Genomic DNA, 25,844 nt, shown 5'->3' with positions numbered 1-25,844 from the left:
AGAGTTTCTTACTACCTGATAGCACCATCCAGGTGCCATTGGCCAAGGGTGGTGTCCAGAGTGCAGCTGAGTCCTCCTTTAAGAGCTGCTCTTACGGACTTGTAGAGGTGAATCCTCTCTCTGTGCTGGCATTAATCTCCTTCTGGAGCCAGAGTTACTGCCCCAAGCAGAGGTGAGACACAACCAAGCAGGAGGAGACATGCAGAGAAGATGCTGTCATGAGCAGCAGCATTTATGCTCTTCTTCCCAGCTCATGCTCATGCAAACTGATTTCATGTGAGTTACCCCAGAGGTGTGGGTTACCAAAGGATTTATTTTCAAGTGCCCATCCCTTTAGAGAGAGGGACTTCACCCAAGGTCTGGCTTCTCAGTGTGAAAATCCTGCGACTGTCTCTGTGACCTCCTCATGTTGTGCTCTTTCATTCTCTGGCTCTTATGCCAATTCTTGTAGGTAGTTGTTTTGATCACAGACGGGAAATCTGGTGATTCTGTTGAAGATGAAGCCCAGGTCCTGCAGGATGGGGGGGTGACCGTGTTTGCTGTAGGTACGTATGGACACGCTAAGGTACATGGAGCATTGCCACCAAATACTGTGTGTGCACCGACACACAGTCTACGCACTGGGGAAGTTTCCTGATGCACAACATCCTCCTCCTCTAAAAACTGCACCCATCCCCAGGCTCAGGCACTAGCAACTACTGCAAGTACAGGAAAATCACATCTGTGCTGTGCTTGGGTGTTTTTTGTTGTTGTCGATAGCTGATTTAGTCAGTGGAAATCTGCGGTTTTGCATCTGTCAAAACTACTTGCGAATTCAGGAGTTCAATAAATAGTTCCATAAAAGTCAAAATGTTTTGATGTGACATTTTCAAAAATGAAATGTTTTTACTTTTGAAGCTTTCTCTTAATGGGGTTCAGAGACCAACTTCAGCTACGTTAAAAATGTCCATCAGAATAATTCCGTGGGCAAGGAAAAGTTTCAGCACCTCCCTTCCCCCAAGAGCTAAATACAGCCATTTATTACAAGTCAAATCCTTCCCTTCACCAAACATTTCAGGGGAGAAGAAGGGGGGTGGTGGTGGTGGTGTTTCATTATAGAGAGCAACCAAGTCGATTTGGACAAATGTGAGGTGAAAATTAGGGAGAATTGGTTTGTTGGGGTTTCCTCCCCCCCCCCGCCTTTTTTAAGTCAACCACAGGAAAACCCTGCAATTTTCATACAGCTTCCCAAAGTCTCATCATCTCCTCCTCCATCAGAAGGGCAGAAATGTCTCTGTATCCAATGGGAAGGATGAGGCCAGATCCTGCCCTGCTCCTTTTCACTCTCCACCCCAAGAGAGCTTTCTGCCTATCAGCCCATTAGCAGCCGAATCCCCTGGGTCCATCTCTAACATGCCCCTGGAGAAAACCTTAACCTCTTTTCCTTGATGGCTTCATCAGATTCACCACTGCCCATCCAGCTTGTGTTTCCGTTCCTTGTTTCATCATTCACTGTGGGCAGCAGGGCTGCAAAGTTGGTGTAAAAATCAAAGGCCAGCACATTGCTCCTGCTTGCTCTTGACATCCCTTGCCAATGCCTGGCCTGCCCCAGGGATGATGTTTGATGTCCTCCTTTCCTCTTCTTTTTTTCTTCTAGGAATTAAGGATGCTGACAGGAACGAACTGAACAAAATAGCGTCAGAGCCCACTGCAGAGCATGTGCTTTATATTGAAGATTTCCACCTCCTCCACAACTTGGCCCCCAAACTCTCTCGTAGGCTCTGTTTCACTGCCTCAGAGCCGCCCCAACCCATCAAACAGACTGTGCAAGGTGCGTCAGAGCTCTCTTTATCCTGCTTTCCACCTGCCCAAACCAGCCCCTTCCCAGTCCCTGGACGTGCCAGCCACGCCACCGAGATGGACCTCCCACATCCCCTGTGCTCATCACAAAGGAGCTTTAGGGGTTGGATGACCCTAGAGGAGCAGCCAGCTCATGAAGCATCTGTTGCCTGGGGACAGTGGTCCTGTGTATTTTGCTTGTGTCTGCATCTCCATGGTTTGTCTGGTGATACCAGACCCTGAAAGTCTTGCTGCTAGTTCAAACAAAAGGAGCAGCAATGGGCTGGGGCAGCATTTCTGCCCCTTGTGGAAGCCTTCAACATGGGCCTCTCATGGTGAACTCTGGCAGCACATCTCAGGGTCTCAGGAAGAACTTGATTCCTTGCAGAAGATGCTGAGAGCAGCCAAAGAGATTTCCAAAGACATCTAGATCTCTCCCCAAACAGATGCTGATGTTGCAGCAAATCCAGAGGTGGTGGCAATGAATTCCTGCCCCGCCTCTTGGCACACAAACTCATGAGAAGATGAATTAAAAGCTTGGGGCAGAGCTTGGGGGAACTTCATCCAAGTCATTAGAGGGTCTTTTTTTGGCTTTCTCTGTGGTTCTCTGTAGCACTTCAGGGCTTCCTATGATGTTTCATGTAGAGTTCAAGCTTTCTGGCCAAATACTCTCTGGTGGCAGTAAGGAGAAGGGCAGGAAGGAGCTGACGCCCTATGCATTAAGCAGGTGTAGGAAATGTAGCCAGAACAAGTTTTGTTTTCCCTTCTTGTGCTGTCAAGCAATTTGCCAAAAGAAAACCTCCTTGTCTGGCTCTGGCCTAGAAACAGATCCCAGCTGCCCCTGTGCTCTCAACCTAAGTGAGTGCCATCTACACCCAAGGCTTTCTCTGTGTTGAATATGTTGACTCCATCAATGAACAGCTTGGACTTGTCCAGCACTGGTACCATCATGGTCCAAACCAAAAGCCTTTCCTTTCTTTTTGCAGCTGAGAAGATCATTGGCCCCCGGGATTTGCACATCAGTGAGCACAGCCACAGCTCACTGCGACTCACGTGGATGCCAGCTACTGGGAGGGTGATGGGGTACCGTGTCCATCTGCATCCCATGCTGCCTTCGGGGCAGCTGGTTTCAGAGGACCAGCGGCAGGTAGAGTTGCATTCCCATTCTGCAGAGCACCAGTTTCAGGTCCTGGTGTTAGGGGTTAGTCTTCTGCTGAGGCTGCTGATGGCACAGCTTGGTTAGGAGATGGCACCATGTCCCTCATCCATCCTGGTCACAGCCCAGTGCATTGGCATAAATTCCTGAAGCTGCTTGCTTGAGGTGAAGGTCTATAGATAGGCCATCAGATTTGCAGGTGTGTTGATTGCTCGTGCTAATTTTGGCATTGCCGTTGTGGTGAGACGGAGTTTCTGGGAGTGATGGGGGGGAAGGTCAGGTGGGAGAAGGATGTGGCACAAACTGCATTGAGATTGATAAGAACAGGTCAATGGGAAACACTCTTTCTCTCCTTACCTCTGTGATACCACCTCTCAAATAAGCCCATCCAGCTTCCCTAGCAACACCCCCTGTTTCTCTTGCTGCCAAGATTGTTCATCTTGGTAAGATCTCTGCGTGTTTTGGTTTTGGATTTACCATGTCCTTGTGTGAGGGATGCTGCCGTGTGTGCCAGCTTGCTCTAGTTTAGCTCGGTCACTGCACAAAGTTTGACAGCGAGATTGAAGGGTAGATGATGTATGCCTAAAAGCTTTGATTTCTAATAATAGAACAAAGCTATGAAAGCATAAATTATTAAGGTTAAGATTATTAATTGTATTAATTATTCACATTGTATTTAACAAGAATGATCATCCTTGGCTGCTTCAGAATCTCATAAGAACATAGTGAAAACACAGAAGTTGTCTCCACCTCTCTTGCCCTCAGGTTACGTTGAAATATCCCTCTATGAGCACTGAAAGAAACTTTCTTTGCCAAAGATGATTGCTTTTCCTCCATCTTTTTAAGGGAATTGGGGACCACCCTCACCCTTATGCACGCTCTTGTTTTCACTGAGTTTTTTTCTGGGCTAGCTCATGAAACCCATCCTTGGCACTGTCCTGTGTCAGTGCTGTGTCCAGTGTGAACCCAGATACCACGTGAGGATCTCAGTGTTCTGAGTTAGTGCATTTTAAGAGGCTTCTGCTCGTGGCAGTCACCTTGCATCAGATGTGAAGCCTCATGCTCCTAACCTGTTGCAAATATGGGGGTCTTCTACTGTCATGGAGGTGTAATGATGTCCTTTGTCCCCCTGTGTGACAGATTGTGGTGGATGGTGACAAAAGTACCGTGCTGGTGACTGATCTGAAACCCAACACCAAGTATGTCTTCACGGTGAGGGCCATCTATGCAGATGCCCTGGGGGAGTCAGCAGCTGTCAAAGGGAAAACAAGTGAGTGTCTCTTCTGCAGTGTATTCCTTGCCTGTGTGGGCACAGGAAAAAACGCACCCCAAAACCATATGTGCGAGGACTGAGGAATGGATGGATAGGAATGGGTAGGAGGAACATCTGTGCAAATGTCCATGGTGTGGGGTGCAGGGTTGTGTGGGTGCAGAGTAACCCATGTGGTTAACCCACTTCAAAGCAGAGGGTGCAGCCTGCTGGATGGCTCACATCACCTCATTTAATAACCCGCAGGATTTAACGAATCCAGGCTGGGATTCAGTTAATGTAACCCCCATGTACGTGGGGTGAGAAAGCTTTTGGAGACCATGGGTTGAGAAACACAGACATGAGTTTTATGGAAAGAAGTATATTCTAAACACCTTGTTTCAGAAGTGGGTGGTCCAAAAGGTTTGGGTTGGCACTATGCATGTGCTTAGGGCTTCATTTCACTCAAGATGAACACCAAGGTGGTATGATCACGGCCTTTAGGAAATGCCCCAAGTAGTGATCTCTGGTCCCATGAAATGATCTAGGCTTCCTCTGGATTTCAATCTGCCGTGCCACATTCCTTTGCTGTCACATGGCTGGCTGTAGTGACAAGGTTCTTGGAAACAAAGGAGCAAATTCATTCTTGGCCAAACCCTGGAGCGCAAGACACTGGATCAGATGTGGTGGATGGAGCAGGTTTTGTCCCAGAAGTCTCTGCACTAAGGGGTTTTAAGAGTTTAAGGGGTGCACTAATTCCGCTTCCCTCCCTGTTTTGGATGAAGCGCCAAGTCTGCTTTGCCCAAGGGGTTTTGAAAAGAATTATTCCTTTCTTCCTCGTCTTTTTTTTCTTTCCCCACCTCCCGCAATGTCTTAAATTGTTTGTCTTCTTGAGGGAAGATCTCCAACAGGATGAATAAATAAAGCACCTCAATGAGTGGTGCAGCAGCTCAACTCATATGTACTTGCCAGGAAAAAGATGGAATGTCTTTATGGGTGGAAATAAAGTCATTTGATCTCTTCTCTTATTATCCCCAAACATGAATCCAGACGCAGAAGCTATAAATCTGTCTGCCATGGCTGGCTGGATCAAAATGGGCTCCTCTTTGTAAGAGTTGCATCCATAGGCGCAAGGAGTGTTTGATTCATGTGTCCTTGCTCAGTCTGCATGAAACCACGGCGGAGTTTTCTCTGCTCAGGAGGAAATGCCTTGTGGGTAGATATTTCACAGTTCCCAACACCATTCAAAGAGGAAGCCCACAAACATTCTGCCTTGGGGGTTTTCAGCTCACTTTTCAAGCAGACAAGGATTTGGTAGCGGGGGGATGGTCGCTTTTGAGGATTCAGCTGAGAGAATAGGGAGAATTGGTGCTGCTCACCTTTGTGTCTCTTTGTCCTTGAAAGCAAAAGATTCTCCAAGGGCCCTTGCCGTGGCACTTTATTACAGCACTGTCACATCAATTTCTGCAATATTTTTGTACCCCAAAGCACCTGTGCCTTCAGTCACTAATTTCCGTGTGACAGAAGAAGGACTTTTTACCTTGAAGGTGGCTTGGACACCTCCACTGGGCAAGCTGGAAGGCTACAAGATCTACATCCCAAGAGGTGAGTTCAGATTTTATGAATTTTTCTTGGAGTTTGCTTTAAAAGGAGCAGTGACCCAAGGACAAGAAATCATAGAATCATAGAATCGTTAAGGTTGGAAAAGACCCTTAAGATCATTGAGTCCAACTGTTTACCTATCACTGCCAAGCCCACCACTAAACCATGTCCTCAAGCACCACGTCTACCTGTCTTTTTAATACCTCCAGGGATGGGGACTCAACCACTGCCCTGGGCAGCCTGGGCCAAGGCCTGACAGCCCTTTTGGTGAAGAAGTTTTTTTTTAATATCCAAGCTAAACTTCCCCTGGCGCAGCTTGAGGCTGTTCCCCCTTGTCCTATCATGTCACTAGGGAGAAGAGACCGACCCCCGCCTCGCTACAACCTCCTTTCAGGCAGTTGCAGAGAGCAATAAGGTCTCCCCTCAGCCCCCTCTTCTCCAGACTAAACAACCCCAGTTCCCTCAGCCGCTCCTCATAAGACTTGGGCTCCAGCCCCTGCCCCAACTTCATTGACCTTCTTTGGCCATGCTCCAGCACCTCCATGTCTTTCCTGTAGTGAGGGGCCCAAAACTGAACACAGGATTCGAGGTGCCTCCTCACCAGTGCCGAATACAGGGGCATGATCACCTCCCTGCTCCTGCTGGCCACACTATTCCTGATACAAGCCAGGATGCCATTGGCCTTCTTGGCCACCTGTTGTGGACAAAATGTGCCATTTTGTCCAAGGAACAATGCCCCAGAGAGCTCCTGGCATTACTCTGGAAGGAGGCCACGTTAGCCTCTTCCAGTCAGTGTGGTTCCTCCAGGACGGAGGAGGAGAGTCCTTTGAAGGACTTGCTTTTGAAGGACAGGATGGGGATGACGCTGTGGATGCCTTGTACCCATTTGCACTGTGACATCCAGACCTGCCCTGGATGTTTTTCATACTCAAGTGCCTGCTTTGGTGTGGATGTGGGGTGAGTTCAAGCCTTCAGTATGGCTCACACTCAACTCTGTGTGATCTGGAGGGGTGGGGACAGCATGGATATGTCAAACCTTAGCTACAGAGGTAACCCTCAGCAACATCACATGGGTTGGGAGACTTCAACTATGCACTTGAACCAGCTCATGCTCATGTTTTTCACTGTGTTGTAAAGACATCGCCATGGGATGTAGACCTCAGGCAGTGGAAAGGCTTCACCATCACTCTTCTTGATTTTGCAGCCAACAGACCAGGAATGATGTACGAGCAAGTTCTGCGGGGCGATGTCTCTTCCCACGTGCTGGATAACTTGCAGGAGGATAGAGAATACAGCATCAGCATCTACGCAGTGTACCCCCAGGGGCCGAGCCAGCCTGTGGCTGCTGTGGGGAGAACATGTAAGAGGTTTGACTCTGTGCCTTGTCCCTTCTTGCCCTGGGTGCTGTGTTCGTAGCCTTTGCTGTTGATAAGCACCTCACAGTTGGAGGGTGCTGCAGCTGCATGTGCATCAAAGGAGCAGGGTTCAACAGGTCCTTCCTAACTCCAGCCTTGAGCCCTGCTCTTCCCCGATCACGTGCATGGACATGGACACCCTCGAACATCATCACACTGCTTGGGAGGAAGGGTGGGAGACCTGCCAGAGCCTCGCTTGCCCTCCTGTTTTGCAACCACATAAAGCAAGCGAGAGAGTGCATTAGAGGCATTGGTCCTGAAAAGCAGTGGTCACAGATGTGGTTGTTTTCACCACTGCTTTTATGAGATGCCTTCAGCCTGTCACAGAGGGCAGGAGCACTTGTAAGTCCCTCTCCTGTTAGCAAGCAGGCTGGACGAACAGCAATGCCGGGAGGTCAGCCAGCAAAGTCCTCCACTGGCAAGTAGATGCTCTGAAAAGTTTGTTCCTTGTCCTCCTTCCAGTGAAGCTCCTGCCTGTGAAAAGCATCTTGCTGCAGAATGAGACCACCGACACGCTCCAGGCAAGGTGGAGCCCCGTCCGGGGAGCAACGGGGTACAGACTCACCTGGACATCAGCAGGTAGAGACTCAGGAATGGGGTGCATCCATCAGTGAGCAGGGACACGGAGAGACAGGAGCTGTGAGATTCCCAAGGCATTGGGTGCACTGACACCTTCTGTGTCCAGACATGCAGCAAGAAGCTGGAGAAAAACAGGTTTTTTGGGTCTGTGAATGGTGGAGTTTTCTGCACATGGGGCTAAATCAGCTGCTTGCAACAGAGAGCCATACTGTGGGTGTTGAGGGTAAACTCCACCATGGATACAAAAATACCTGCTCTGGCTCTGCCTAAAGCAGGCTAACGGGTATCCAGCCTTGTTCAACATGGTATTAGTGCCAGATTTACTGGACCTGAGTAGCTCTGGAAAGGATTAATAGCTGGAGAGAAGCTGGTTAAGTACTCCATGCAGAGCTGTACATCCCACAGCCCCCGAGCATCTGGGGTTACCCCTTTTTGGGGTGACAGGTACCACGTTACAGACTGGAAGCGCTTGTGCTTGTTGCTTTTCTCTCTGCAGCGCTGAGACCTGGCTTCTTCCCCCAGCATCCCATAATGCATCCTCATTCTCAGACAAACTTTGGTGTTTGAAGACAGATCTGCATTTGCAGCTGGAGCCTCTCCCCTGCCCTGAACCCAAACATATTTTCATTGCTGATGTGGGGGAGCAGAAGTTAGAAATTCAGGTTTGATGGCATATTTTGGCCTTGGGAGATGAATGTCTCTGTGGTTCAAAGACGAGATGGGATGTCAGGACACCTGGGCTCCATCACAGGCTCTGAATAAATAGCACACTCTCCTCTGGCTCAGCTTCCCTGGTTATGAAATAAGGAGACATCTCCCACCAGGGGAGGGGAATTAGTTGGAGAACAGCTCTGAAGGTCATCAGAATGGAAAATTCTTTACAGGGAAGATATAAAACTGTTTTTACTGCTTTGTAACGAATGGTTCTCTGGAAAAAAATCAGGGCACACCCCAAAACTCAGCTGTTTACCCAGTCCTTGCTCGATACCCCAGCTAGAAATGAAGCATGCACATCCTCAGCCTGCCACATCTTTTGAGTGGGGACACCCCTTCTCGAGGGGACGGTGCGGGACATCCTCAGATGAAGCAGCAAGGGCACATCACCTCTGCTCCAAGTTCGCTCTTTCCAAGCAGCTCTTTCACCTGATACTGGTTCACCCCAAATCCAAGGGTGGCAAAAATCCCAAGAGGCAGCCCACCCTCACCTCTGGGCCCTGTGGGGTCCTCCTCCCACACTCCATCCCGTCCCAGGGCCATGCATTACGGTTGCAGCGGCGTTGGGATCGAGACACCTTCTGCCCATCCCCGTGCAACCATCCCAGGCACTGGAGGGGTTTGATTTTTCTTCTCTGCCTTCTAAGACAGAGAATAGATAAATATAAACGAGCGGCTGATGTGGAGAGAAGGTCCATGGCGTGGGGTGGGAGAAGGGGGATGGGGCTCAGGGTGCTGGTAGAGCAGAAGATGGGGATATGGCACCCTCCAGTGACCAAACTGCAAATGGCAGCCTTCTCCCCTCCAAACCCCAACCTGCTGCTGCCTGCACCCCTCTTCGCCTCTGAAAACGGGGTGCGATCCCCAGGGATTAGGTTTTAACTCTTCTCCTGCCATGCCACCCTGTAGAGCGATGCCGAGATGTTTAGCTGAGCGGTTTCTAGTCCACAACAAGGATAGAGAAATGAGAAAATGTCTTTTGTAGCATTAGTTGGCTCTGGTGTCCTGCAGGGAAGGCGAGATAACTCCAGCACCGAGTCACACAGGGCTGGGCAGAGTGTGGACCCTCACAGACCCATACGTGTCCATTTGTGTGGTGCTACCTGATTTATTTTCTTTGGCCTGCAAAGCCCTGAGCTGCCTCAATCTGTTGGTGATCGCTGAGGTCTGCCCAAGCGGCTGTGGGTTATTTCTACCTGCATATATGTTAGCTCCGCAACCGATTTGTGCTTATTGCACTAAGCCCTATCCCTACCGTCTTTGGCTTGAGGACCTTGGCAGCACATATGCAAGCCAAGAGGATGAAATGCCATTCAATCTCACACAACTGTGTAGTTCTCAAGTGGTTGTTTGCATGATTGCCCGCTGCCCTCCCAGACAAGGAGACCCAAGGAGGGTGGTCCTCCTTGGTCTGATGAAGGGAGCCCAGACATCATTTCTCTTTGCAGAGGGCAGCATCCAAGATGTGAACCTCAGCAACACCTACAGCTACTACATGATCCAGGGGCTGCAGCCTGGCACAGAGTACACCATCACCATCAACCCCATCTTTGGGGATGTTGAGGGGCCAGTGGTGAGCGGAAAAGCAACGACAGGTGAGTGCCCTGCAGCAGGGGTGGGAGCCAGCCCAAGCAGACACAGATGGGGGTCACGCTGTGCTGGCAGCACAGAGCTGGTGTCATTTGTAGTCACCACTCTATCTGTCATCTAGTGCAGAAAGCAGTCTGGTTCATTGCAGCTTTCAGGGGCCACTTAGAAGCTGTCAGGACCTTGATGCAATTGGCCAACTTTGATCTGTTGCAGTGGCATCGAGCACCATCCAGATGCTGAAAGTGAGTGAGATATCCATCAACAGCGCTCTGGTCTCCTGGGACTCGGTTGCTGGGGCCACCGGGTACCGAGTGGCTTGGGGTCCTACACCAGGTAAGATCCTGCTCTCCTCCAGCCTGCATCACCTCCACCTCCTTCTGTAGTATGGGAGATAAGGCACTGGGAACCTCAGGGATGCTGGGCGTAGGGGCAGGTCCAGCTCATTAACTGGTCTGAGCAGCCTCTCCCACAACTTCAGGGCATGAACTGAAACCAGAAATTATTCCTGGACCTGACCCTCAATGCCAGCAGGCAGGGTCCTTGCAGCAACTACATTCAGCCCGACCCCATCCCAACACATATCCCAGTAGGTGCAAGAGTCCTACACCACCTTGCCTGGTCATCCAGCGCAGGGGCTTTGCAGCTCCCTGGAGATGCTGGGGAGGGGGCAGAGCACACGGTGGAACCACCCCAGACTGCACCACATTACTGTGGGCCCTGGATGTGAGAGGTGGTTTCATTCCTTCAGTTCCTCTGAGCTGGTTTGGATCCTTTAGTCATTTGAATTCCCAAAGAAATAATCATAGGAAAACTCTCTCTTGCCCCAGCGCATGTACAGGTGTCCTACAACAGAGGTTCAGCTGGGTCAGAGATGGACTGCTGGAGAAAACATGGCGTCTTTTCCAGTATGTAACAGAGCTGCTCTCCAGACGTTTCAGTCTTTATCCTCTTCTATTTTATTTTCTCTCTCCCAAAGAGTTCTTTGGCAAAGACCGTCCTCGCCAGCTGGCCCTCAACAAGTCAATCACAGCCTACCGGCTCCGCAACCTGGCCCATGACACCGAGTACATAATTTCCCTCTATGTGCTCTTTGGCTCAGTGGAGGGACCGGGGATCACAACCTCAGCCAGGACATGTGAGTACAGCCAGGACATTCAAGTAGCTACCACAGCACACAACCTTTGCGTGGCTGGTTCAACCTTGTGTACCCGTACAAAGCCCTTACACCGTGCCTCCTGCACCCCACTCTCATCATCTCATGTTGGGGGCACGGTGGTGGTGGTCCTTTGCCCTGCTGTCCTGCTGTGCCTGGTAGCTGAGACCGTGAATCCCAAGGGCTCTGGGTTTTCTGCCTGGGAGTCTTCAGATGCAAACTGGAGCCAATGTGCTCTGCAGTGGATCTGTTCACATGCCATGGGTTTGGTCAGAGCTTCAGATATGAACTGCCCAATCTGCGCACACTGAACTTCCAGGCATCCTGAAATCCAGAGCAATGGCCACAATCTTCAATAATGTCAGAGTCCAGCTGGAAAAGAGATGAGACCTGGGTAAATTCTGCTGTAGGGAACCATAGGGAGATAAAGGGAGAGAAACATCCTAACGTGGTCCTTTCTGCCTGGTGACAAGGTCTGTCCCCTGCCTCAAAGAAGGGTGGACTCCAAAGGGCTGTGCTGGAAGATCAGACAAGGGGCAGCAGATGCAAATTCTTCCTGTAAAATGGGGAAAGATGGTGGTCTAGTTGATGGCCAGAGCTTGTCCTCCCATGGCAAACTTTGAGGTTGCTGCATCTTGGGGAGGGGGAAGGCAGCAATGCTGAGCATGGTGATCAGAAAGCAGAGGTGAGATTTGTACAGTACCAGATGTATCCTCAGAGAGGTTTAAAAGTGGCAGAAGATGACTAGCAATTCTGGAGTACAGTATGGAGATAATGGGCTGACCCTTGTGAAGAGTGGGCACAGGCAAACACTGATGTTCAGCACCTGTGGGAGCTCTGGGTGGATGTTTCACCCTGCAGGCAGTGTTGGGAGCACTGGGAGCTGGATTTCACAGCTCCCTGGATCCCTGCACTGCCTGTCCTGGGCTTCCAGAGATGCTCCCACCTGGATCTAGCGCAGAATACACTCCTCGGTGCTAAGGGAGGTAGGAGGTACACGTGGCCCAGACCTCAAGCAGTGCAAACCAGTGTCTCACAAGGTGAGGACGATCAGACACTGAGGATAAGCAGAGATACTGCTTTTAACTCTTTTACATAATTTTAGCCTCATTATACTGACAATGAGGAGCCCTGTTGGACAGTAGTCTAATGCTGTCTTCACCTTGCAGCTCCTCTTGGCTACGTCTCCAATTTCAAGGTGATGTCCTACACCAGCACAAGCCTGTCTCTGGCATGGAGTGCCACAGCAGCTGCCACCAAATTCAAAGTCACCTGGAGCCCTGTGGGAGCAGGCAAAGGTAAGGAGAGAAAAGGTGCACATACTTGTTCCTGGCATAGACCCATGCCGTGGCCATGGGAGCCACCTTTCCAAACTTCTGATCTACTGCCTGGGGTAGGAAAGAGATCTCACTATTGAGAAACATGGTCCTCAGCCTGCATCCATCGGCAATGGCTCCTTCCCTGTTGGTATTCATGCACTTCTAAATAGAAGTGAAAAATGAAGATAATCCCCAAAGCTCTGAAACAGTAGTACAGCAAGGAATGGCTATTTCCTTTGGAGGGGATGCCACCAGCCTCACTGGTGAGCTACAGGCTCTGAAGTATCCTTTTTTTTTTACAGAGAAACAGGTTGCCAAGACTCAGTACCTGGACAGTAGGGTGCTGGCTTACCGGATTGACCACTTGCTGCCTGACACCCTGTATAAAGTCAGTGTTCGGGCTGTCTTCAGCAAGACCGAGGGGCCGGAGGTGACTCTGACGCACCACACAGGTATGTCCTGGTGGAACAACCCTCTTTATGTTGGGAAGCAAAGGCTGGATTCATGATCCTGTGCATTGCATGTTGATGGTGGACTGACATGAGTAGCCCTCATAGCAAATTCTGGCAAGTTAAACAGGCTTGGCATGGGTAGGCAACCCTGGATGTATTAACATGCTCCCCAGTCTTACTTATCCACAGCCACGTGAGGAAGGTAGGAGCCTCTCTGCAGACACCACTCAGGGTCAACTCACCAGCATGCACTTCTTATTACTGGGAAACATTGGGACTTTGCCTGTCTTCCCCTGCCGATAATCACCGTGAGATGCTATTTCTGTGACACGTTATCTTGGAATTACCTCTTTAGTTACAATATCTTGACCATTGCCAGTAGATAAGGGCAAACACCACTCATGATACTGTGGCATCATGCGACTTGATTGATGCTGCAGAATAGGCAGGTTTGGAGATCAAGGGGTAGAGAAAATTGGGGGTGTGGAGCCAGCGCTGTGGTTTCAGGGAGTGCTAGCATCTGGCACAGGTGAGCAGGCAAAAACTTTATTGCCCATCTCAACAGCTCAAATTTCACGATCAGTTTAGAGAAACACGCGGCAGTCCAGGCTGAAGACCTGCCAAAAGTTATTTGCTAAAACTGCATCAGTTCCCACCAGATGAGGATGTGATCTGATTCAGCTTCAGTTTGCCATTCCTTGATTGTGGCTCTGCCTCTTCAGACTTGGGATCCTGGGTCCTTTCAGTGTCTTTTTCACGTGAGTTCTTCTGAACCACAGTTCCCAGAGGTGTTTGAAGATGCATCTGGATGATCCATCCTCTCTTGACCCCCTCCTTATGTCCCTGTGTCATGTCACCAGAGTTTGGTGCAGGCAGGATGAGATCCCTCAACTTAGCTGCACAGTGCTCCTCTCCATGGATTCATTAGGAAGTGCAGCCTGGCATCCCTGGATAATGTCTGGAAAGCAGATATTGCATAAATATCCAAATCTTTCCTCAGTGCCATAGCTTAGAGCCATGAACTCTATGTAACTTGGGCTGTGACTTCAGACATCTCATCCCGGTTACTTTTTGCAGCGTCTCTTGCAGACTCCAACCCCATCCAGACCATTCAAGATCTGAGGATTACTGACACTGGCGTAAATAGTTTGAAGCTGTCTTGGAGGAAGCTTCCTGGGGTAACTCATTATAAGATATCCTGGGTGCCATTCAATGGTAAGCATCCTGCTCTCTTTATGAGGTGCGGTATGAGGACAGGGCACAAGGAACCCCAGAAGACAGGAGCTTAGCTCAGCTTCTGCCTTTTCCCACAGATGATCAGGGTAGACGAGGACTGTAAGGTCTACAGGAGCAGGTTGAAGCTCTGTAACTGAGCCAGGTTTTAGTCACTAACAAAGATATCCATTGGATATAGGCATAGTTGGGATTTGGGAAGTCAGAGAAGTTGTTCCCTTTCAGCAGCGTATGTGAATGCCTTTGTGACCAGATCTCCCACCTGCCCATGCCTCAGTTTCCCCATATGCAAAATGAGCACATAGCACTCCTCCCTGGCAAGGCCCCATAAGATACGTGGGAGGAAACTGCTGTAACAATCATTGTTAATAGCAATTACCCTGCCTTTTCTCTGTAACACTGGGTTTTTTTGAATGGCTGCTCTTAGGTGGCTTGGAAACCTCCCAGGTGGTTGCAGCAGAGACAGTCTCCTTCACGATCCCCAAACTGAAGGAGAGCACCACCTACACCATCTGCATGTCTGCAATGATGGGGGGACGGGAAGGAAGCCCCACACTCCTCACAGCCAAAACTCGTGAGTACAGAACCACTGGGTGAGGACAAGAGCATCTCCACATTAGTGCTGGGGGCTGTCTCTTCCTAGGGGCTCTGATGAGAGGTGAGGATGGAAAAGAGCAATACTGGCTGTTAGACACCTTACTACTTCTCAGGTCCCACCAGCCAGCATGCCAGAAAACAAGCATTGGTCCTTTCTTCTTGTTCCTGAGAAACATTGGGACTTTGCCTGTCTTCCCCTGCCGATAATCACCGTGAGATGCTATTTCTGTGACACGTTATCTTGGAATTACCTCTTTAGTTACAATATCTTGACCATTGCCAGTAGATAAGGGCAAACACCACTCATGATACTGTGGCATCATGCGACTTGATTGATGCTGCAGAATAGGCAGGTTTGGAGATCAAGGGGTAGAGAAAATTGGGGGTGTGGAGCCAGCGCTGTGGTTTCAGGGAGTGCTAGCGTCTGGCACAGGTGAGCAGGCAAAAACTTTATTGCCCATCTCAACAGCTCAAATTTCACGATCAGTTTAGAGAAACACGCGGCAGTCCAGACTGAAGACCTGCCAACAGTTATTTGCTAAAACTGCACCAGTTCCCACCAGCTGCGGATCTGATCTGATTCAGCTTTCTGGAAAACCCCTAAAGTGCTGCAGGGACTCCTTCCTCTCACCAGAAACATGGTATTTAAGGAGGCAGAAGCTCTCCAGAGCTGTTTGCAGGCTGAGGTGTGTTTCTTGGCACACACATCTTTGCACCCTGAGGTAGATATCATCTGAGAGACTCACTAGCAGCTGGAGCTGTGGACAAGCGTAGCAGAGATGTGCTTCGTGCTCATCATTTCTCTATCTGGACTTTTTGCCTTTGATTTCAGTGGGGCCAGGATTTGAGCCTCCCAAAGGATGCATCAGCTTCCTTTCAGCTCCAGCAAGCTCTCGGTGGTAGCTTCTACCCACCCTAAGCTTTGTTTCTTTCTTCTCTAACAGTGGATTTACCCAAAGTGACTGAGTTCACAGTGCAGGAGGCTGCAGAAACCAGCGTTTTGCTGACTTGGACGACTGTTCCTGGGGCATCCACGTACCTATTAACATGGCGCTTGTCCTCAGGTAATGTTTTTTTGGTGGGGGAAGGAGGGATGGTTTGTGATTTGGTCTGCTCCTGTGTGAGCTGTCCCCTCACCCAAGGGGATTTGAGGATGGAGCATGGACATGGCTGGCTTGCCCTGTGGTCTGTTTGATTCAATACCTGGTCTTAGAGCCAGCTGATGCTGCAGAAGATGCAAGTGGCAGGTATTAAAAGGGAAATTTCTTTCCACCACCAGCCTGAAGTGGCTGCTGTCTCCTTCAAATATCATGACTTGCATCTCCAAGTGCTTCCCAGTTTGACCTGAGGTAAATGATGCCGTCAGTGACGGCACCAGCACTGTTCCTTCTTTTGAACCCATCTGGACCTTGTTTAGCAGGAGAACAGAGGGCTGACCCTGGGGGCTTCCATACATCATGCCCCTTTGTCTCAGCTTCTTCATTTGGGTGAAAAAGAGGGGAAAAAATGGAAGCTGGCCCATTGAGGTAGCTCACAAGATGACCCATGTGGACATTGCAAAATTCTTAGGGGAAGAAAAAGGAGACTTGAAAATTGCTTAGAAAAAAGCCTGCTGGTTGACATTCTCTGTGTCTGTTCCTCTACAGTCACCACCTGTCCATCAGGGATAGTTGCAGTGAACCAAAAAAAGGTTGGTTTTTGTCATCCATACAACCTTAATTCCTATCTGTTTAAAAGCTTTGCTATATAGTAAATAGCTTTTAAAACTTTCTTAATAATTGCTCACAATTTCTAGTGTGTATTTCCTTTTCCAGTTGATTTAGCCTTATGGGATTTGCCCTTTTAAACCACCAGCTATATTATATTTTCCTGGAGTGGGCTTAAACCTCTTTGAATATAGCAAGTTTCCTGTCATTGCTGCTTCAGCCAGTAACTTTTTGCTAGGGATCAGTTCATCTTCACAAGTCAATAAAGAAAATGGATCTGACACAATTCCCTTGCACTCCCTGCAGTGCTTTTTGAGTTACCAGGTCGTCAGCTTTAATTTTTTTTAATTCCAAGGACATTTTGGTATTGGCAGCTTAAGACTTGCAGCATATGTCACTCAGGATGAAGTCTCCTGTGGTAGCATCATTTTTTTGCTCTACATATTATGGATGAGTGATCAGGGAACTGAACATTTGGTTCTCTAGGGTGATTTAAGTGATCTAATGCAACTGTTCCCCTCCTGTGCCATGCTGTTAAAATATCGATCCATAAGTATTCAAAAATCATTGGTTTCAGAGTTGTCAGGGGCTCAGAAATGGATAATACCATGTCTGACAGTCCCCCTGTGCCCTCACTCAATCGATTCTTCTGAAATAGGTTTATAACTATTGATTTAACATTCCAATCAGATGAATCTTGCCACCACATTTCAATAGTACCAACGAGATCAAATTTATGCTCATAAGTGAGTAATTCCAATTTCTCTTGTTTAATTATCCAGGCTGCCAACATTAGTCTATAAAGGCAATTAAGAATTTTGTCTTTTTTTTTTTTTTTTTTTTGTCTCTTGGTGCCTGGATTAATTTTCTTCACTGCAACTCGATTTTTTTCTAAATGCGTACTCATTCATTACCCATTTCCCTTGCCCCCCTTTTAAGCTCATTGAATGCCCTCCTCCCTGCCGGCTGACTCTAGCCAGCCTGCCCTATAAAAGATTGAGTCCCCTTCTACACAGCTTGAGGTCATCCCAGCTGTAGACCTCCTCTGTCCAGTGTTACACAAAACAAAACCCATGTATGTCAATGGGACTCCATCCAGACCCAGCCTTCCTCTCCCATTTGACAGGAGGGACCTTGGAGAAGTTCACCTGGACGTTTCCCTCCTCTCTCTTTTTTCTACATTCTCTTGACTGTTCTTGGAGCACCGAAGTCATGGTTTTCTTATCCACCTAATCAACAGAAGCTCATTTAATCTTGCATTTGCACCTTGAGCCTCACAGTTTCTTGTCCCTTGCAAAACATCAGCTTCCTTCTTCGTAGAAAGTTGTCCCCAGCAAAGACCATCTTCCTTCTCCAAAGGCTGCCGATTTCTTCCTGCATGTGCTTGCCAGTCTTGTGGTGGGCATCCCTCCCTGGGTATGATCCAGGTACCTCCTACCTCAGTCCGCCATCAGAGTCTTCTTACTGTCCCAGAGTACGAGTGTGGTAACCATACACTATTTCTCATTGTGTGAAAGACCCGTTATGTGAAACAAAGGGGTTTAGGGCTACACAACGGCATGGCTACAAAAGGAGAAGTAGCTAAACTTGCCCATTTGGGGGTCTAGGCAGGCAGGATGGGTGGTGGTGGGCTCCCATAGGTCTGTGTTTCAGCAAAGCTGTCAGCTGGTGCTTCCTACAGCCAATCTCTTCAGAGAAGGTAGCATGGCATCTAAACCAATTATTATTATTTTGACTTGCCTACCCAAAGGGAGAGGAGTAGAAGAGTTTGAATCAAACTGCAAGAGGGATTTTTTTTTTTTTTAAAAGAGCAAAACCTCCCTTCCAACATTTTTGGGGGGTAATTGAGAACATCTAATGAAAATGAAACAGATTATTTACACCAATTTAATTTCTTTCCATAGAAACTAAGCTTTTTTTAATTTTTTAAAGAGAAAATGCTATTTCAGAATGAAAAGGTGCAAGTTTCACTTTGAACAGCATCAAAACTCATCATTCAGTATTTCCAAAATAAGCCACTTATAAAGTGTCAAAACATTATTATGACATTTTTCCAGATTTTTCCTATCATTGTTTTAGATCAAAACTATCTATTGTATGCAACCAAATTTCTCAAGTAAGTTTGATCTTATTTTTCAGCAAACTTTCCATTAATTAACAAAAAATAATCCTGTTTCTATACAGGCTAACCACTGCAAACCATTGGTCTATCACAGAGCTTGGCCTCGGACACCACCTGGACCTAATGCTCTCTCTAAACATTTGTACAAATTCCCATTTTCTTTTCCTGTTCATGTACTCAAGAACTCCCTTGTCAGACGCAACCAACCTTATTTCATCTGGTTTAGGACCTGACCATTGCAATTTGCAAACACATCTTACCAAGAGCCTCCTCTCCGAAGCCCAGGACTCGTCTCATCCCCAAGCTCCTGTTTGCCAAAGGTGGTGTCATTAGAAGATGTGATGCTTCAGACATGGGAGTTATTTTGAGTTTCTCTGGCTCCCAGTCAATGCATGTTTCTTCCTTTTGCACAGCTTCTGATCTTTCCCAGGAACTGTTATCAGCAGCTTCTAGATCATACCGAGTGACAGGACTGAGCACGAAAGAAATGTATGTGTTTTCTATAAGACCAGTCTTTGGAGGTACGGAGGGACCAGAGACAACACTCCTTGGGCAAACAGGTATGAAGGCTGGAGTCTTATGTTGCAGTTTTACCTACGTAACTGCTACTGCGGCTAATTTCTTGGCTTCTCTACCCTTCTAATGCTTTGCTAGGTAGAGGCATCATAACTAAAAGGTTTAACAAACACCTTTTTTTGTTTGCCTCTTACAGTGGGACCCCGCAGAGATTCACCTGTGCCAATCGCTCCAGTGACTTCTGCAAAACTGGATACAATGAGATTCCCATCCATATCTCCTAGCAATGTAGGCACTACTCCTCTTCCACTGGCCACCACCACAAAGCTACCACCAACACCAGAGACCCCGCTATCGACCACTGTAGTGTCTGCACTGCTGACAACTCCCCTTGGGCCAAGTGAGTGTGTATCCACGTGTGATTTGATGACGATGTAGCAGTAGGTCAAAACCAGCAAGAACCATAGTCTTCTCCGATCTCAGGAGCCAAAAATAGTCTTTATTCATTGAGTAGTGAGAGTGGACAATGTCAAGGAAGGGGAAGACACAAACCCCATAAAATGTGGTGAAGCTCTCAGCACTACGTTGTAGGTGAAGGTGCTGCCTGCTCACTCACCGATACTTGGCATCGCAAGAGGTGTTTGTGCTTGGGTTTGTTTTGTTGCTCTGAACACAAAGAAACATGCTTCTGCTTTAGGACCCCCAAGCTTACGGAGATCCTCTCTTTCCTCTGCAGTCTGTGGCAAGTTCAAAGCAGACATTGCGTTCCTGGTGGATGAGTCCTCGAGTATTGGCCAGAGCAATTTCAATAAAGTGAAGGATTTCCTCTTCCGGATCATTTCCTATTTCCCTAAGATTGGGCCTGAAGGGACACAGGCAAGATTTTGTTATTCTGTTTCCTAAAGGTGTTTTCTTTCCAGGTGTTCACCTTTTGCTCACCCCTGCAATGACAGCAGTCTGCTCGCATACGTGTTGTGGCTCAGAAAGGTTAAGTGTTTTGCCTAAAGACATGTGTGTGTCCCACAAAGACGTGAATAAAAGTCTCCTAAATCTCAGCCTACTCCTTTGGATATATTTCCATTTCTTGGTTATTTTTCCAAGAGTGAGTCATCAGGAATAAAGCAAATTCCCGACCTACTGAAATGGTGTCTAGGTTATGGAGCTCAGGGATGTGTCAGGTGTGGGTCCCCCTCTAGGACCCCGTTTCTGCCCACATCCAGACTGCCAATGGGTGGAGAACACAGGTGGGGGCCCAGATGGGAGATGCAGGACACATCAGCATCTGCATCCTCCAGACGAGCAGAGGACCAGATCCCCAGGCCGTGCTGTGAAACACCTCAAGGGCAAATGAAGCCTACAGCATTAAGCAACAACTCAGCAAAGCCAACTTGAAGATTCAGTAGATAATTTATTTTGGGTCAGTTGGGTTTAACTAATGTAATATCTGAACTAGCCCTTTGAAAGGGTGACCTGCATAGCTTACTTTCAGTTGACCAGGAAATGGGGAGCTTCTTGCATTCTTTACTTACAGGTAGTCTTGAAGGTGTAGGCACATGATGAAGTTATCCTGGGGTAACAAATAATTCTGGGGAAATGAAGACATTTTGATTCAGATGGATATAGTATGAGCTGAGTAGCTGGCTTCCTTTTTCACTCAATGGAGATCAAGGGTTTAATTCAGGAGGGATGGGAGCTGCTGCAGCAGGAGATGCTCCCACCCAACCATGAGTTGCCTAAAGTGCGCAGGTCTCCCATCAGTCCTGTGCTGGATCCACCAGCCTGTGCAGAAATCTCTGATGCCCCAGAAAGTCTGAAAGAGTACCTTGCCTATGCTTAAGCATATGGATTGTGCCCTATGTGCCTGCCAACCTGACAGCCATTTTTGTGCCTGTTTTCAGTCTGCAAGAAACACAACCTCTTTCCACTCCTGTTGCACTGCAACTAGTTGTATTATCTAGCTCAAGGCAGTTTATTGAGTGATGGCACATTTGCTGTGTGCCTGAGCCCTCCACGGTTTTTAACCCCCTTTTCTTTGGCAGGTTGCTGTTGCTCAATACAGCGAGGAGCCCAGGGCAGCCTTCCACTTCGACCAGCACCAGGACCGCAACAGTGCCCTGAAAGCCATCAAGGGACTGAGCTATGCTGGAGGCAACACAAAAACGGGTGTGTATGGGTGAGCTGCACACATGGGGTGGACCTTCTGGACCAAGACAGAGGCTGGAGACCAAGGCCAGCATTTGTCTGAGTGTTTTGAACCCATTGACCTGGTTAGAAAGTTATGGCCCAAAGTTGTTCAAAATTGGAGAACAGAGGATTGAATTTATTTTTATTTCCAGGGGTGGTCTTTCCAACTAGCCTGGTGTCCTTTATCCATGTCCTAGTTTTACTACTGGGTTTCTTTTCATTATTTTATAACCTTGCTTGCACTTGAGGGAGGTTTGTATACCTGGCTTGGAGACAAAGCCCATAAACATTAGGTAAGGATAGTTGATGCTGAAGCATCCTTATTGCCCACTGTATGCACGTTTTAATCAGCAAATTCCAACAATTACTGCCTTGTTACCCTCACAACAAAACAATGCGCCCCGTCCTATTTTCGTGGTGTGTCATCACGTAAATGTCCTTGTTCACCTCTGTTGTACAAATAACACAGCTCTTCATTAGCTCAGCATCTTGGAAATGCAGACACTTTTCTTATGTAGTTAAAAAGCTCAGAGACAGACAGCACTTTCCACCTACTTATTCCCATCAGGACACTAGGGTATACCTGGTTCCCTGAAGGTACATGAGAAGAAATATTAAATTGAAGGTAGTTAGTTTTAATTTTACCCTTTTTAAATCACCCACCTAAATGTACTCCCGTCAGTCAATATAAAGGGAAGCCTTGAGGCACCCCTGTATGTTAATTGAAGGCTTATATACCTTGTCCTGGCTCAGTGGTATTGATCAGGAACAGAGAAAAATGGGGCTGATCAAAATACAAGAATTTTGATGGGACTGGTTAGGGAAAGCAGGTGTGACACCAGCCAGATTGCAAATTTCTAGCTAACCTTGCCTCTAATCTTTCTTTTTATGGAAGTTGTGTCAAATTTTACCCTTCATAGGAGTCTTCCCATACTGTTTTGGGGCTTCTTAACAATTTCAATTTTGGGGGAGAGGTCTTTGTGAAACTTTCCTGGTCTTTCTAAAGAAATTTGGAAATGAGAATTCTGTGGGGTTTTTTTTCCTAAAAATGCAAGGAAAATGCTTCAAATCTCCTGAAATTATTTTTTTTCCTTTCCAAGACTATCCGCTTGATTCAGCCTGAATGACTTCAGCCTGATTTACTACTGTCTTCCCTCAAAAGCTGTTGCCCCATGCTAGGGGCTACTATCTATTTATGGGGACACACTGAATGCCCTTTTTTCTCCATCTGTGGAAGGAAACCCACAGTCCCCACCTGCAGACCTAACAGGCAGATTTACACCATCCCTCTCCATGTTTGCCCAGGTCGTGGTTTAGCCTACATGCTAAAGGAGATATTTCAGTCCTCCAGAGGGATGAGACCAGAATTCCCTCATGTCCTGGTCCTCATGACTGATGGGCGATCCCAGGATGATGTGTTGCCACCAGCCAAAGTAGCCCATGCTTTGGGTAAGAGTTGCCCTGTTGCGTTTTCCTGAGGCCGTAGTTCTCCATGAATTTCCAGGGGGTTGAGGGTGGTACGTTATATGACGTGTGCACTTTGAGTTGGCTTTCTTCAGTTCTTCGTGTTTTCTTCTTTCTGTTCCTGCTTGAGTGTCCTAGCTTGCTATAACTCACACACGGTGCTCCAGATGAGTTCTCGTGTGGCTACTGGAGTACCTAGTCCCAGCAGAGGTTATTAACAGGAGGATTGTGATGAAGGGTTTGGAAACTCTCGTCTCAAACATTTTTGCTCCCGTTGAGTGAGTGATGTGTTTCAGGGATCCGCATCATTGCTGTGGGTGTCTCAGGAGCTGATCCCATTGAGCTCAACAGCATCTTGCTGCAGCAGAACCTCCAGAACGTTTTCTATGTCAGCACGTTCAATGACTTCCCCCAGATCCTCCGAGAGTTGATAGAAGTCATTTGTTCTGACCTTCAGCCTTCAGGGGCCCAGCTACCATCCGGGGAGGTGAGCTGCTTCACAGCCCTTTGAATATAAGCCAGCTTTCTTGGCGCAGGTCGTGCACAAGGTCAATCTTCTTCTCTGAGCAAAGTTTCAAAGCAAAGTCAGAACAGATTTAGGACCTGACCTCACTTACTGTCCATCCCTAGATATAAGGAACAAAATCTTTGAAATCAAGGGAGTGGAACTGCGGAAGCCAGAATACAGCTTTGAAAGTTTTGTTGCATAAAGCCACTGTAGGGGCAGAGCACTTGAATGTATTATAAACTCATTGCCCTTTTCTAACTCTAGTCAATGGGTCATTGGTATGGATGTGAGCTCATCTGCAGAGTATCTCCAACAGTGATATTTTATGGCTGTTTCAATGAAAACGTTGGTGATATAAAAGTGCAGCGACCTCTTGAGACCTGTTGAAAGTTGGTGTTTGATGTCTGGTTCCAAAGCCTGGAGGATCACTAATGTAAGCCAAACTCCATGCTGTAGGTTGCCAGACATGAAGCTGACAAGCAATTGCCATTTGGTGACACAGAGAGCAAGCCACACATCCCTGATCCATCATCAGCTGAACCACATATCCAAAAAGAAGAGGAGACTTGTGGTCCCTGGTGTTTAAAGGTGAGAATTAGTATCTGTTCAGGGGATTATATTTCAAAGAAACATTAATCACTGGTCTGATCAGGTCACTTCTCATACCTGTGTGGTGTGCAGTGGAGTTATATCAGTGTCAAGACCTTTAACTTGGGAAACCATGTCCATGTTTGGGGAGGTCATCCTAGAAGCTACCATTTCAGCATGGGAAATGCAGCAGTCTCCTGTGCGCCTTCCCAGCAGACCAATGAAATGCAGGTCTTCCATAGATCCTGCTTAATATCTGCCAGCCCCATGCAGATGTCCCAGATGTTCTGTGGCATCTCAGATAGCTCTAGACTCCATGTGAGCCACTGAACAGACCACCGAGCTGCTACTGCTCCTTACTTCCGCAATAAAAATGTCAGGAGGCAAATCTACCCACTCCTCCTACCAAGCAGAAAGCCAGAGGACATGAAGAACAGTAGGACAGCCCCAGAGCCCATGTGCTGGTCTAGTGAGTTTACTGATGTGGCTGTAGCTAGCAAGTCTGAACAGTCTCTGTTGGCTTCACTGGAGGAAATGAGAGTCTCCATTATAGTTGGTGGACAGCTAGTCAGTGTGGTCAGCAAAGTCTGGTCATGCTTCAGTTCATAGGTAGGTGTCCACACTGGCAGAATAGCTCAGATGGCGATGTTTATGCTATGGCAGTCTAAAATTAGGTGAGATTAATGTTGTCCATGGATGGTTGAATCAGGGTCTTTATTTCACCTCTGCCAAACTCCTTTCCACGTTTTCTCCCATGAGGGAGAATTGCATTGACACTACCCTGAAGTCTTGTAGATATGTAACCAAGAATATTTAGAGTCTGTCGGAGCCAAAAAGAAGATCCTGAACTGTAGGTATAACGTGGGCCAAGACTTCATGAGGCATCAATACACTCCCTGACTGCATTTTGTCCCACACAACTCTGTGTTCTCCATCCTGTTCTCCCAATTTCAAGACAGAGGCCAGAGACATGATAAAAAATGCATGACCTCCAAAGGGCTTTAAATAGTCTGAGGATATGAACGAGTCTCCTGGATGGTCAATGTTGCTTCTTTCTTCTGTTGCATAAGCTGAGAGGTGTGCTAGTTTGCATTTCGTGGTCACTCTGGTTTGGGTTTATTTGCCATCCTTTGGCAGATAATAATTTCATTATCTTTTGTTCTATTTTCCTTTCAAGAGCTTCAGGGGCTCACCAGCTCATGGAGGCTATGACCCATACAGCTTTTCTACAAAGGGAGAGAAAGGAGAGAGGGTGAGTCCACCAGCATGAACCATCCACTCAATTAATTTGCAACTGAATGATTAGAACCAAGGAAGAGATCTAGCAAAGAATCATCTTTGGATCTTTTATGTTGGTGTTTTGATATATCCTGCTCCATGCTGGCTTTGAAAATCAGGCAAAAGGGAACCAACGCATGTGTGTGTATGCTGGCAATTGGGGATTCCCTCAAGCGGTACAGAAGACTAGTGCTGCATGAAGCTGTTTGGGTTTGCAGGTCTGGGACCGTAACTTGCATGCTGTTACTTTCCATATGTTCAGGGTCTGCCTGGGAAGGACGGCATTCCTGGGCTGCCGGGCAGACCAGGGCGGACAGGTCCTCCTGGTCCTCCTGGACTCATGGTAAGTATTTGTTTTAAAAAACCTTGTCAAAGTGCCATTTCAGAGAAAAGTGATCGTGGCTCTCAAATCTCTCTCTCTCTCTCTCTCTCTCTCTCTCTCTCCTGTTTTGCAGGGTCTCCCTGGCATCCAAGGTGATATTGTAAGTATTTTGAATGCAGCAAGGATCATCAATACAGTGGGACCCTGAAGCTGTGCTTTTCAAGCTGAGCAGGACAGGAGAACCAAGTGACCCATTTTGCCTTTATGAGGGGCTATTGC

General features: G+C 47.7%; 1 protein-coding gene across 1 annotated transcript in view; it reads left to right on the top strand.

The window, feature by feature from the left end:
* The window catches only part of LOC104010519 (uncharacterized), a 133,944-nt gene that overhangs the window by 36,506 nt on the left and 71,594 nt on the right, over positions 1-25,844 (top strand). Inside the window, exons 5-29 of the mRNA XM_087765542.1 lie at positions 452-545; positions 1,637-1,810; positions 2,805-2,965; positions 4,115-4,244; positions 5,712-5,828; positions 7,030-7,185; positions 7,703-7,819; positions 9,982-10,128; positions 10,337-10,456; positions 11,100-11,258; positions 12,446-12,574; positions 12,898-13,047; positions 14,125-14,262; positions 14,708-14,854; positions 15,822-15,941; positions 19,119-19,265; positions 19,418-19,621; positions 19,958-20,097; positions 21,261-21,384; positions 22,711-22,854; positions 23,166-23,356; positions 23,834-23,965; positions 25,143-25,217; positions 25,506-25,586; positions 25,699-25,725. Coding sequence (XP_087621668.1) covers positions 452-545; positions 1,637-1,810; positions 2,805-2,965; positions 4,115-4,244; positions 5,712-5,828; positions 7,030-7,185; positions 7,703-7,819; positions 9,982-10,128; positions 10,337-10,456; positions 11,100-11,258; positions 12,446-12,574; positions 12,898-13,047; positions 14,125-14,262; positions 14,708-14,854; positions 15,822-15,941; positions 19,119-19,265; positions 19,418-19,621; positions 19,958-20,097; positions 21,261-21,384; positions 22,711-22,854; positions 23,166-23,356; positions 23,834-23,965; positions 25,143-25,217; positions 25,506-25,586; positions 25,699-25,725 — 3,324 coding nt within the window. The remainder of the gene's footprint in view (positions 1-451; positions 546-1,636; positions 1,811-2,804; positions 2,966-4,114; positions 4,245-5,711; positions 5,829-7,029; positions 7,186-7,702; positions 7,820-9,981; positions 10,129-10,336; positions 10,457-11,099; positions 11,259-12,445; positions 12,575-12,897; positions 13,048-14,124; positions 14,263-14,707; positions 14,855-15,821; positions 15,942-19,118; positions 19,266-19,417; positions 19,622-19,957; positions 20,098-21,260; positions 21,385-22,710; positions 22,855-23,165; positions 23,357-23,833; positions 23,966-25,142; positions 25,218-25,505; positions 25,587-25,698; positions 25,726-25,844) is intronic.

Source organism: Nipponia nippon, unplaced genomic scaffold (assembly GCF_047370975.1).
Source record: "Nipponia nippon isolate SJK-2023a ecotype South Korea unplaced genomic scaffold, ASM4737097v1 scaffold_3, whole genome shotgun sequence".
Lineage (NCBI taxonomy): Eukaryota > Metazoa > Chordata > Aves > Pelecaniformes > Threskiornithidae > Nipponia > Nipponia nippon.
This window is presented reverse-complemented; position numbering and strand designations above follow the sequence as displayed.